Source organism: Oenanthe melanoleuca, chromosome 3, assembly GCF_029582105.1.
Source record: "Oenanthe melanoleuca isolate GR-GAL-2019-014 chromosome 3, OMel1.0, whole genome shotgun sequence".
Lineage (NCBI taxonomy): Eukaryota > Metazoa > Chordata > Aves > Passeriformes > Muscicapidae > Oenanthe > Oenanthe melanoleuca.
The window spans coordinates 62,222,984-62,237,177 of record NC_079336.1 but is presented as its reverse complement, the minus strand read 5'-3'; the positions used below and the strand labels follow the sequence as shown (position 1 = coordinate 62,237,177).

General features: G+C 37.6%; 1 protein-coding gene across 4 annotated transcripts in view; it reads right to left on the bottom strand.

Annotated features, from left to right (window-relative positions):
* The window catches only part of UTRN (utrophin), a 329,881-nt gene that overhangs the window by 214,057 nt on the left and 101,630 nt on the right, over positions 1-14,194 (bottom strand). For all 4 annotated transcript variants that reach the window (XM_056488825.1, XM_056488823.1, XM_056488826.1 and 1 more), the window contains 10 exons: positions 10,419-10,532; positions 9,438-9,593; positions 8,425-8,595; positions 6,043-6,222; positions 4,408-4,542; positions 3,761-3,910; positions 2,237-2,398; positions 1,775-1,903; positions 1,171-1,344; positions 472-627 (listed from right to left, as the gene is read on the bottom strand). In XM_056488825.1, the coding sequence (XP_056344800.1) occupies positions 472-627; positions 1,171-1,344; positions 1,775-1,903; positions 2,237-2,398; positions 3,761-3,910; positions 4,408-4,542; positions 6,043-6,222; positions 8,425-8,595; positions 9,438-9,593; positions 10,419-10,532 (1,527 nt within the window). The remainder of the gene's footprint in view (positions 1-471; positions 628-1,170; positions 1,345-1,774; positions 1,904-2,236; positions 2,399-3,760; positions 3,911-4,407; positions 4,543-6,042; positions 6,223-8,424; positions 8,596-9,437; positions 9,594-10,418; positions 10,533-14,194) is intronic.

The following is a 14,194-nucleotide window of genomic DNA, read 5'->3' as shown; positions in this document are numbered from 1 at the left end:
AAGGGTTTAACCATTTTTAAACACTTCTCTTGGATGAGCAAATATTCAACTAATAAGAAAATTATGCAATATTTAAAGCAGTAAATGGGAAATACAGGTTTGCCTGCATTTTTTAACACTGAAAGCAACCATTTAGATGGACTACAATTCAAAACCATCATGACACCCAAAAAACCTCAGATTGATTCACATTTCTCACATGACAATCCGACCATAAATTATCTTTAAAGACCTTTAGTGAATGGTAGGTCAGCTTTGCCAGGGCAATCAAAACTCTGTGAACATTCCTTTCTTCAAGGCTACCTCTCCCTCCAGGGAGGTATGTGTAACCTTTAATCTCTCCACTGACTGCTCCTGGATGCAGCAACTAGCCTACACACTATCAGGTTTAGAATCAAACTCAAAACACCATCTGACAACAAAGAAGAGAAATTACACGCAGACAAATATTCATAAGTTTATTTTTCTTACCTGTGCCCCCAAGTCATTGTAAAGAAATTTCAGTGCTGTCAGTTGCTCATCCATCCCTTTGGGATTATCTGTCTGTTGTTTCTGTACAATTTGCCTTCCTGTCTTGATGACAGTTTCAACTTCCAATTTCACCTCACTGAGGGTCTTATAGAGTTTCTAAAAGCACAAATATGTATATTGATGATCAATTTCTAGTGCAGGTATTCTGACAGCTTTCTTTGAGGACCTTAACTTCAAATTGCACTTAAACTCTGATTTATGAATTAATAGCAATATCTGACAAGAAGATTCCAAACTCCCGATGTTCTATATTTTAATCTAGTTTTTATTTTCAAAAATGAATAAGATTGATAATTTAACAGTGTTTACTCCAAGGTTAACATTGTGATCTGTACTTCATCTTATGCACAGTATTTGTTTTGTTCAAATACTAATGACTGACGCTTCTCCAGAACATAAGGATGAACCAGGGAAGGGAGTTTATAAAAACTCAGCTCTTCCACTGTATCCATGATCAACAGCCCACTACTTTTATGTCCTAAAAGAATGTGAGGTTTTTAGCTATGCTCTGTTAGCACTTTCCATGTTCCATGATGACTTTAAGCAAAATTTCCTCAGGAGAGAGTTTTAGCGACGTGAACTACACCAAAAAAAAAAAAAAGCACCCCCAAGCATGAGTCATGAACATTGCATACATACCATGCACTTCTCCAAGTGAGCTTGAATTACATCTGGGTCAGTATCCTTCACATCCAAGACATGAAGTTCTGCTTTTACACCATCCAACACTCGCTTGCAATCTAACATGCGCTGCTCAAAATTGGCTGGTTTCTGGAAAAGCTGATACTTTGTACATACCTCACGGAGCTTTCTCTGTTTTAATGAATATTGTGATGAAAGATTGTTTTAAATTAGTACCTGTACTTCAAAAAAATAACCTTTAAAACATCTCTTACCACAGATTATAACCCAGCATGCCACCACAAATCACGGAATTTTGGCTTGGCAAAAAAAATGTTGCCATCACCTATTCCTAATCTCTGCCTGAGGTGCAAGAGAGATAATTTTGTATCATATGCTTTGAAAATACCCATTCTACTCATATACAGAGACTTGCTGACTTTCAGAATTTATCCCATGACACTTGTGAAATTTAAGTTTCCTTGTTTAATTCATCGAGGGCTGTTTGTTTCCTTATGAAAGCACATAAAAGCACATGTTATTTTCTTCTGAGGTTCAGCTGACTGCACCAAATAATTTACAGGCTGACACAGCAGTGTGTAAGGGTGACTCATGTCTTTACCTGCAAAGCATCCAGCTGAGTTCCACCACGGGGAGACCTGCATTCAGGAGAAGCAGGAGGGAAAGAGCGAGCACTTTTCTTCAGCTCCTCTAAGGTGGATTCATGAGCTGCAATCTCAGCTTGAATTTTCTGCCATATCACAGAAGCAGGAAAAAAATACATTATAAAATTGCTTGCAGAGAGAGGAAGGGAAGCTTTCTTACCACCCACCAGAACTAAATCTACTCTGCAAAACTTAAACACCACCAGGTTTATTTTAAATATTCTGGCTTTGGTGACAGCTTGCTAAATTGAAAGTTGCTGTTATTCAATACAAGCTTCTTAAAACAAGAAAACACTCCAGATGACAAAAAATAACACCTAGTGCATCAGCACAGGACTAAAATTTATTACTAAGTCTAGACAGAGCACTATCATCAAATATTTCCAAAAGTTTTATAGTGAAGAGCTAAACAGAAATACCTGTGCCTCCTGGGGCATCTGAAAGGCATCTATCCTATCAGTCAGGTAAGATGTCAGCTGTCTATCCAGATCTCCTAAGCTTTCCTGCAAGACCTGCAGCATGTGGTCGGTTTCTCTCATGGTCTGAAGCTGCTGTTCCAAGGTGATCTGTCGGCTCACCGCCTGAGCGGGACAGAGAGGTGAGAAAAGATGAAGCAGTAATTCAATACAAATTACAGTAGACTTCCTCAAAACAAGGTAGGAGAGACAAAAAAAAAAAAAACTCTACACCTAGAGGACTGGCTAAAAAAAAATCCTAGAAAAAGCAATTTTTGAAGCTTGCCGTGGCTTCTGAACCAGTAACTGACAAACAGTGGAACAGAAGGAAAGTTCTGCTGCTAGATACATATGAGATAGCAAAAAGACACACCTTTCCTACTACCTTGGGAAGAAAGTATTACATTAAAAACACACCAATTTCAAAAAGTAGCTACTCAGTGGGAAACAGGGACATCGCAATAGACCACAGATCAATGTTTTTTGATATGTTAATATTCATATTTCCTTTCAAAACAATAAACTCGTACGGTTATGGTTTCAAAACAGAAGTTCAGAGTTTTTTCTCTTTATTGCTTCTTCCTTTAACAGCCTCTGAAGTGTCACTACCTGCACAGTAACACAAATGCCCCACTATCACAGACCAGTGCATGTGCACACACACACACAGATGTGGAAAGTAAAAAGCCCAGGGTATCAGTGCTGGAGCTGCCAAGGCAAACAGGTTTTTATATGGCAATACTGTTGTAACAGGAAAACAGTAGTCAATGGTAACTTAAATGCCAGCACACAGCCCCCAGCTGAGGGCACTGCATTCATGTTGCTCCTCATAATGAGGATGAACTGAAATTCCCTCTATGATTACATTTTTTCATTAGGGACAGAAAACAACTCCCATCCTACAATTTGGCAGGGGCCTATATTACAAGGATACAGAACACCAATTAGAAACCCATGCTACCTGAAACACAGCTAGTCTTCCTCTACTTATTAAATCTGTAAAAGACTACACCAAAGTAGGAGAAAAGGAAGAGGACAACCTAATGAGTAATGAGAATGTTTTCCTTCGGTTCTTTGTTACAGCATTACTTCCTTCTAGCTATTTCTAAGAGTGAAAATGTCACTTACACACCTGATTTTTACAGTTAGTGAGAAAATGACCAGTATTTATGGTAGTAGCAAGGCAATATTAAGTTGGTAATATTGAGCTGTTCCTTGATTTTGGAACTGCCTTTTTGTCAAAATTATCTGAAAAATACCAGGGCATCCTTGCAGTGCAAGCTTGCAAAACAAAACTTGACTCATGTCATGAAAAACAAAAGCATCTTGCTCTTCGGACATTTTTACAAATTGAAAACAGCTGACAACACTGACGCTATTTATTCTTTTCCTGTTTTGCAGTCTCATCTTTGAGTCCAGCTAACAAGAATCATTTCAGACTTGACCTGAAAAATCCAATCTACTTCAAGCCTCAGCCCAAGTTCTTACCAAGTGACTCAATTCCTCATAGCGGGCATTGAAAGCTTCCAATTTTTCACTGATGATATCATCGAGAATCCCTCCATCAATCAACGTCTGCCCAAGTTCCCGAATCTGGGTTCGATTATCAGCTGGGTGACGCAAGACTGACTCCAGGGACTAAACAGAAAAAGTTTTAAAGGTCAAGACACTGAATATTACTGTATTTTCAGAGCTGGAAACTTGATTGTATACACAAGTTTAACACTTCAACTGTCTTGGGAGGGCTCTAAAAGCATACATGAATTATGGTTTAATTCATAATAGCACATGGCCACAGAGGTGATTTTACTTGACATAATCAAACTTCACAGCACTTTTTGCCTACTCACATAATTTCATACTACTATAGCCCTGGAAGGAATTAACCAACTTACACAGGCCAGGAGGAAGCATACAATTTTGCTACAGTACCAAGTACAGTGCTATCACATACAGCAGAAGACCACTTTTGGTAGAGTATCTTACAAACATCCATTTCAAATTCAGAGTAATATGTTCATTTAATGTGAAGAATCAGAATATTCAGCACATTTCAGTATACTACTGAAGTGCAGAACTTTATTTTTTTAAACAGAGCTATCTAAAAAATTACTCATCTGATAGAATTATTATACCTCAAGAGCATCATTGACAGCATCCAATTTATCAGGCAAATTTCCTGTCATTTGCACTCTTTCTTCCAGATTGTTTAGCCAAGCTGTTTCTAAATCAAGATACTGAAGCAGCTCAATCCAACAGGACCACACTTCCTAAAAGCAACAGAAAAGAAAAAATTAGCCTAGAATGCCAGGCATAGCTCATATACCCTATGAACAACTTAAAGATATGTGTCTGAGAAATCACCTAAAAGAGATAAGTAGAAAATATTTAAAAACATGTCACAGTACAGTATATTCTAGTTAGAAAAACACACAGCTCTATCAGGAATATACAGAGAAAGGAGTATAGTAGACTCTAAACTCCTGTCAAAACTATCACTGACAAAGGTTCATATTGCTGTGTAAGAATGTAACAAAATGCATCCAACTCCTCTTTGAAAGACAGGACACACACGCCCTACCCCAGACAGTAATCTTGTGGTCTAATCATTATTGGATATCAATCTTTAATTTCTGCTAAGTTCCTTTTTGCCATTTTGGAAGACACACAGATCAGTAACAGGACTATGAAACAAGTTTACTTATTTGCAGAAGCATCAAATACAATTTTAAAAACCAAGTTAGATGGTGTCTCATGGATTCCAAAGCCATCATCTCAGAGAAAGTAACCTTGGAAAGGATTGAAATGCATTTATGCTGGTGCTACTGTATTCAGACATTTTCAGTGCCCTTCTCCATTCCCCTCTTGTGCCACCTGCCTTCATTTTTCAGAATCACAGAATCACTTAAGCTGGAAATGATCTGAGAGATCATCCAGCCCAACCTGTGACCAAACACCACCTTGTCAACAAGACCACGACACTTAATACCACATCCACCCTTGTCTTAAACACCTCCATGAACAGTGACTCCACCACCTCCCTGGGTAGCCCATTCCAACGTTGAATTGCTCTTTCTGTGAAGAAATTCTTGCTAATGCCCAACCTAAACCTCCTCTGGAACAGCTTGAAGCCATTTCCTCACATCCAGTCATTTGCCTCAGAGGAGAGGCCAAACACCACCTGGCTACATTCTCCTTTAAAGCAGTTGTAGAGAGCAATAACATCACCCCTCAGCCTCCTTTTCTTCACACTAAACAACACTTCCAGCTCCCTCAGGAACACTTGTGCTCCAGACCTTCCAACTGGCTTTGCTGCCCTTCTCTGCAGCCTGATGTTCTCCTTTTAGTGAGAGGCCCAGAACTGGGCTCAAGGTAGAGCCCCACCAACACCAAGCAGATACAGAGGGACAAACACTTCCCTAGTTCTGCTGGCTCACATTCTGTGGGTGTGTATCAGCATACTCAGGTTCTTTTTCCATTGGAAATCTTCCAGCCACTCTTCCCCCAGGCTGCAGCACCACATGGGGTTGTTGTGACCCAAGTGCAGTATCTGGCACTTGGTCTTGTTAAACCTCATACCTTTGGCTTCAGCCCTCCAAATCATCTTGTCCGGATTCCTCTGCAGAGCCTTCCTAGCTTCCAGCAGATCAGTACTTCCACCCAACTTGGTGTCACCCAAAAATTTACTAAGGGCAGACTTGATACCCTCATGCAGACTGTCAATAAAGGAATTGAACAGATATTCCTAAGCAGAGAGCTATCATTCTCACCTCCAAAGTGTGGCATTTCCCCCGGATCCGATTGCACAGTAGCTGGTAGTTCTCCAGCACAACATTCAACTCAGTCGCCAGGTCCTGACCACTGGATGGCACTTTGCTGGCCAACATCTTGATGTTGTCTTTGAGAATCTTCACCCTCACCTCCTTCTGCAACACATCCTCCTTCGCTCTCTGTCAAAAAACATACACTATCAACCTCAACTGCCTTACACTCAGCTACTCACCACTGAAATCAAAGACCAGCAGTTGCACACAGGAGGTCTTGCAGCCAATGCATTTCTTGGGCCTGAACACAAAAAAAATAAAGCACTAACTTGCATAGAATTCAGGTCATGTTAGAGAGTGTTGAAAGATCCTGTTTCATTAAGCATACAGATATATTTACCATTTATGGTTTGTTCATTGAAAAAAACAAAACCTCATGACTCAAATATAAAAAAAAAAAAATTAAGCTCAGTGCTATTTCTATGCTATCATGCCAATACAAAAAAAACCAAATTAACCAGAAGAAAAAAAAAAAGATAGGTGTTTGCTAAAAACAAGTATACCAGGAATAAAAACATAGGGTGAATTTACAGAAATTATGAGTCTCAGTGCTCAGGAACTATCTCCTAAAGTTATCCAGGAAAGATTATGTAATTACTCAGGACGTGCAACTACAAAGCTGGAAACCTCCCTCACAGCTGTTGGGCGTGCTCAAGGAACACACAAAAAGGACAGCTAGAAGAATTCCTTCAATCTAACTACACTCAGAAGAGCTGGCAAGACATATACAAGATAAGTACAGTACAACTCCCAAAACACAGGTCTGGAGAAACTGTATTATCACATGTCAAATTTTGCCTTTGCTATAATTGAGGAAGAAGAATAGATGGAAGACAGATCAGGCAGACTAGTCTGAGTCTCTCTGCTGAGAAAAATAAAAGGCTCCAGAAATAGAGGCTGTTCCATATCTTTCTTTTCAGATTTCCATAACAATTTTATGAGGTTGAAATACCTCTGATAAATTAGGCATTGCACTATAGAGTAGAATTTAGCATAACTTATATACATATATTTCAGGATGTCTTCTAAAAGTAAGGCAATTTTTTAAAAAGTCAGTAAATGGAAGGGCAAAGAATATAAGATTTTGGAAATATATTTTATAGCAGGCTTTTCAAAAACCACCCAGCCTTATCTTAAACCTATTCCTCCTAATGTCAGCAGGAGTTCCACTCTGTTCAAATGAGAACAGAACTGGCAAACTTAAAACCATATGCAAAAATGAGCAAAATCCAGAGTGCTCTTTCACAGTCCTAAAAGTATTCCCTAAAAGTAGGATAATATTGTTACTGCAAATGAAAGGGAATTGTAAGTGTTAGAATAAGCTTACAGGCTCACTGACATAACTGTCATAATATACATAATATAATCTGGATTTGACAAAGGTAAATGTGCTGAAAGTCTCACAGATTTGCCAATGAAAAGAAGGCTCTTTCTTTCCTTGGCTTGTGTTCAGCCAGCTGTCAGACCATGTGATCTCAAAAGGCTTCAAAGGACATGAATATATTAAAACATTTGTTAAGCACTGCTTCAGAAAACCCCTTTCAAAAAGGACAATTCAAAACTTCAAATGGCTTTGTCAAAGCACTTGTAAGAGAGAATTTTTTTTTAATGGGCAATCAAGTAACAGTATAGTGGATACTAATTTAAAAAGTGTACACACAAATCAAAACATTTATGAAGATAAGACTGAACTCTTAGATTAAAAAGCAGAATTGTTTACTCTGTACATATATCCAAAAAAATTCTGTTCAGCTGACAAAAATATCTCCTTCCTTCCCATTTATTTTGCCCCCAGACCCAAAACTAGAGAAGCAGGGACCAACATCACTCACTGATCCTTGTGGACCTCTCCCAACTCATGCTTTTTTTAAAAAAAAAAAAAAAGAAAAAAATTGAACATATGAACATATGATAGCCTTACAACACACCTGTTTTAAAGTGGTTTTCTAAATGTGGAGTTAAAATATTTAGGGGACAAGAAACTGAGATCCAAGAGAGAAGGAGAATAAGGTTTTCACAACAACTAATTTAAATTTTTTCCATACTCCTAATGTTTAATATGCTTTACATAAAAAGCCTGACTCAACAACTGAACAAGCTGTTATTTATTATGAACTCTCTACCCCTCGTGGCCAAAAAGAACATCTGCTTTCATAGTTTATGCCTTAAAAATCAAGAATTCCAAAAAGCAAAGATGAAAAATACCACTAATCTTGTCATGACCTGAGCTCCTTTCCACAAATATAATTCCATAAAAGGTCAACCCCAAAGCCATAAAGTTTTGTTTCTCTTTAAATCGAGCCTCTACAATGAGCTGGCATTGCTGACCTTCATTTCCTCTACTGCATTCTCTAGCTCTTCAGGGGACTTGTACTCAAAATCTTTCTCCAAATATTCTTCTTCAGCTTGGGTCATCCATTCTTGCATCTCTGCCAAATCCTTCTTCAGATTTACAGCTTTTTCCTGACTTTCAGACAGGCGATTTTTCTGACTAATGATCTAGAATCCAAGGTGGAGAAAGAAATAGCAGCTTTGTTACTTAAATGTCCTTGTACACGTGAAAAACCACAAGTCTGTGTTAAAACATTTTACTACCAAAACATTTTCAGGCTGTTTTAATTAACAAAGCACTTTTGGATGCACACACAAATTTATGAACCCTTTTTAGTAGATCAACAAAATCTAAAAGTGAGGAAAGGAGAAATTACTTTTTTCCCCCCCTTCACTGAACATAAATTGGTACCAATCCCTGGAAAAAGTCAGACAGAATAAAATCCTCTTCTGATTACAAGTATCATATAGTTAAATAAATCATTATACTAAGCAATAAAATGCTCTTCAGGCCTCACTTCATTCCACGACCCAGACACCCGATTCTATATCAACAGCAAGGCTCTCCAATCAGCAATTGCAACAAAAGAAGTATGTTTCTACAGACAGCAGAAAACTTCCACCCAAAAGAAACAACCAAATACACTGGAGTGGTAGCCTATTTATAGCCTTTTATTTTTCAAAGCTGCTTGGAAACAGATAAAAATTATACGGGGACAGCATAATATTCTAGACTTCAGAAACAACAACAAAAAAAAGTCAGACTTTCCTCCCACGCTCTCCAGAAAGAGCAGCGTAAAGCAAAGCAAACAAACTAATTTTTAATTGCAAACAATTAAAGACTTTATTTTGCTCCTTGCAGTCAGGTATCAAGAAATGTGTGTATTCAAGTTGGACTTCAGCCACTTGTAAAACATTCTCATCCCACTGTTTCACCACTTTCCTCACCATGCCACATAACCAGACAGCTGCAGTAACAAGCAAGCACTAGCAATGTGTGGAGAACTCACCTGTTTGCTCAGCTTCTCCCACTGAGTCTGGCAGTCCACTAGCCTAGACTTTGTCCAAGTATTTATGCTTGCAATAGGCTGAGCTCTCAAAGCAGCCTCTAGTTCTTTCATCTCTTTCAGTGATGGTTCAATTGTCTCCATTTCATTGATAAACATCTGAACATACATCAGAGAAAATTAAATGTTGTTCTTCAGCATTATATTAATTTACAACAGCACCAATAATTTTGCAACTTTTAATTATTTCAGAAAAACTTTTTTGAGCAGATCAATACTGTGATCAGATCAATACTAGACTGCTTAAAATAATCATTCAGTGATTCAAAACATCAGAACTATGCAACTAAAGTACAAAGTGCAGCCATACACAGCATAAACATCTTCATATGCCAAAATCGAAACAACACAAGTTTGAAGATGACATTCACTAAATATCCTACTATTTCTGGTGTACTTCAATTTATATGCTTCTTCTGGAAGCGAACAATAGAAGGTACACTGTAATTACTTACTGTAAGATGAAATTCTATGTAATTGTGATCATTATGTGCCATTAACTAACCAGGAATCTTCCTCGTAAGATACAATTCTGAACTTTAGGATTTTATCAGAGTTATTTGCTTCTTACTTTTATTACTCTTGGAAATTTAATACAGAAAGCACTTTTCACACACAGATTCAATTCCATAATCACAAAAAAATGGAAAAACACATATAAACCTTATATAGAGGAAATAATGTCAACTTGTAGATAGGTATTTGTAATTACAGTGAAGATCTCTGAAAAGCACAAAATATTATAGTTGCAAAAAAATAAAACAACTCAAACAAACATGCCCTGAAGAAAGATAAAACGATTTTTCTGGTGGGCTTAACGTGCTATTGTTTTATCTTTCTTCAGTACTTAACAGTATAAGCAAAATAATAAAGAAGTGATGCTACTTTTTATTTTAAAAGACTCCTTATAAGAGGAAAACTCACTGTGCACTGGTCAAGTTGCCTCTGAAGTCCTTCAGTATTGCCTTGAACAGCCTTTTCTGTCATTAAGAAGTCTTTCACACCATCCATCCACTTCTGAACAACTTTCGAGTCAGTCTAAATGAAATAGTAAGGAGCAGTTGATACATTGTTGTGATGAATGATGTATGGCTGTTGCATTTCAATGTCCAGCAGCTTGCAAAGGGTATTCTGCAAGCTGCTGGCCTAGTCTTGGTTTTAAATCAGACCAACTTTTGTTTCATTTTTGGGTTTGTTTTGCTGTTTTTGTTTTGGTTATTTTTGGGGGGTTTTTTTGCTTTGTTTTTTGTTGGTTTTTTGTTTTTGTTTTTTTTTGTTTTTTTTTTTGTTTTTTTTGTTTTTTTGTTTTTTTTTTGGTTTTTTTTTTTTTTTTTTTTTTTTTTTTTTTTGTTTTTGGTGGAAGAGAAGTATCCCAAATTTCCCTGTTTTCAAATTTATACAAATACTAAATTCACAATAGTGATATTCTTCCATCCACCAGAGCATGGTTTAAGTGACACTGCACTGTTCCAGACTATCACACCAAAGCATAGGAGGTAAGGGAGGAAAGCATGGCTTCAAGAATTATGTGGTTAATCTTCACATAAAGGAAGGCTGAAGGCTGGAAACATGCCTAAAAATTATGATAAAAAGATGCATGACTGTTTCCACATTTGTTTAAAAACTGCACTCCAAAGGAAAAGAGAAGGCCCTATAAAAATACACATGTGGAAAAGAGGAGTGGGTAATGCTAAACATACTTTTCAGGTAGAAACCGTGCTGGGAAAGCCATTTGCAAAAGCAAGACACACATAAATGGAAAAAAACACAGAGGATCAGACTAACCACTAAAGTTTAAAAAAAAAAGCCTAGCTGTTTGAGGCCAATAGCAGCTACTGTACTCACTAGAGCAACTCTTGGGGGGAAAAAAGCAAATGCATCCAATTTCAGAATTATGTGATCTAACAACTGGCAGTTGCCTTATACCCTGCAATGAGGTAGGAAGGGAAGGAGACAGAAGCACTGCCATCTCCTTCCCATGCAATCGTGGATGCTCCAAATCATCCTTACAAACAAAACCCACACAGAGCAAAAAGATGGATTTTCTTTCCTCTGGTTCAAACAACTTATGTGGTTGACATTGTTTTATCAATATAGCTGGACTTAACATTTTTGGACTATTTGGTTGGAGTTTTTAATAGATGGCATCTATTTATCCTGACAATCATCATCATAGAACAGCTCATCAACTTCACCTTCTACTCTGCATGTTACAGAGGAGGAAAGTATACACTTCATTTTCTTAAAAACCTTACACTGACAGTTTTTCAAGATCAATATGCTAGTGTTTCTCAAAAACTGTCTGCATTAATGAAAACCCATTAGACTAAGTTTGTGTTTATTTTTACATCAATGCTATCATTAGAGGTTAAAGTCACGACATTTTCTTCATTCCTTTTCCATTTTGGGGGAATTTCCTGCAGATGATTAGCCTGAAAATAATTTTCAAAAAAACAGACCCTAGGACACTTAACAGTGAACCATGGCTTAATGTAAAAAAATATGTATTTATACAGGCTGCCTTTTGACAAGGCACTTCAGCACACAACTAATTTAACTTTCTCACAATAAGCTATTTACATAAGTAGCCGAAGGGAATTAAGTGGGATTACTCAAAGTTAGACACACATTTAAATAACTTGCTGAATCACAAGTCAAGCCTACAAAAGTTTAATTAAGTAAATGCTCCTGCAGTGCACAGGTAAATAATTAACAGTGGTCAAATAACCAGTGTAGGCTGTTGATGTAGAAGAGCTTATAATTTCTAGATATGAACATCCTCATCATAGAATGGTTTGTGTTGGAATGAACCTTCAATATCATCCAGTTCCACCCCACCAGCCATGGGCAGGCCCACCTTCCACTAGATCCCATCCAAACAGGCCTTGAACACTTGCATGGATGAAGCATCCACTGCTTCTCTGGACAACATGTTCCAGTGTCTCAATGCCCTCACAGTAAAGAATTTTTTCCTAATATTCAATCTAACCCTACCCTCTTTCACTTTAGTGCCCATTATCCCTTGTCCTATCCCTACAAGCACATGTAAAAAGCTCTTCTTCAGCTCGCTTGAAGGTCTGCTTCAAGAGTAACTGGAATGCTGCTGTAAGGTCTTCCTTCTAGAGTTCCATGTCTTCAGGATAACTTTTTGACATTCATTTCAGGCAGGGGCAAAGATCAAATGCGTGGAATCTTAAATTGTTTACTCATAAGAGAAACCACATGCTGTACAGCCACGCAGCAGAGTTAAAGTATCTGAAAGTGATACATAATCAAAGACTCAGCAATCCACACATTACTAGAGGCATGAAAACAGAATACAAGATAAAGAAAATTTCTTCTAGAGAAAACAAGATGCAAAACTGCTAAAAAGAGCCTTGTCTACTCTTCTCATCACGTGAGTAGTATTACAGTCTCCCAGTAAAACAGTGCTCCCAGTGCATGTCACTAACGCATGCATTGTCAGCTTGGGGGAGCCTCTGTCACATCACAAATAACAGAAGAGCCACCTAAGCAGCAGGTAAATCTGCCACCGACATGCTCATCAGACTAACAAGGGCATCTTATGTCATTGTTCACCTGTCTGCTCACTGTTAAAATTAAAATATTTACATGGCTTCTTTTAAAAAAACCTAAATGCAAGGAGTGTTGTTTTGGGAAACGTCAATTTTTTAAGGTGATTTAGGAAAAAAAAAGAAACATTAAAAATAAACTAATACTTGCATACAGTTGAACATAAACCACATGTCTTCCAAGCACTGACACTCACTTTTATTTTTTCCCTCCCCCACATAATTTTTTTTTCCCCTTTAATAGCCAGGTCTTTCAACTTCACTGTTAGCTAAGGAGATCCTGCCCTGCCATTCTTCAAACTAATCTTGTGTCTCCAGTTTGGTGTCTGCACCAGGACCACGCACCAAGGCTGCCATACCAATCTCTCCTGCAGTACAAGTTACATCCTGGTGTGCCCAGTGCTGTCCACAGCATTTGTATTCAACTTGGTCATTTTCATTTATACAGTATTAGACTACAATAATCTCTGTACAGTTAAGTACCAAAGGAAAAATCAGAGAATATGAAACAACTGTCTATCCACTGACAGCTTGACAAAACATTTAGAAAACACAAGAATTGTGTGCTTAAAAATACATTTCATAAGAAAATACAATGTAAGCCCTATATTTCAATAGACAACATCAGAAGGTATTTCTTTCATTTTCAGTTACCTAATTATAATAATAGTTTAATATTTATAAAACAACTATTTAATAATTGTTTCCATTGTTTCTTCTGCTATAATTTCCTTTTTGTCTTCTGTATTTCCTTTTAAGGGAACAGGAAAGTTTCTAACATCTTGCTCAGAACCTAATTCTGTTCTCAGAACAGCAGGATTTTCTGTCTTCGCAGGATTTCATAGGCATGTGTATGTATTTAGAAAATAGGTAAGAGGAATGAATAACCTTCATTTTTTAACTGTCCTTCTGTCACTTCAGGGGCCATGGTTGGAACTGGAAAAGTCACTATACCCAAGCATTTTCCTTACTCCCTTTTCTAATTCCTGTATTACTTCTTCATTTCTGTTTACTGAAACCCCACTTGAAGGAGCAGGTTTTCTGTAGCAGGCATGGAATTACACTTTATGACTAGTGGGCATCTGACACCAATCACACTGAAAGATCATCAACCCCCTACTGGGATCA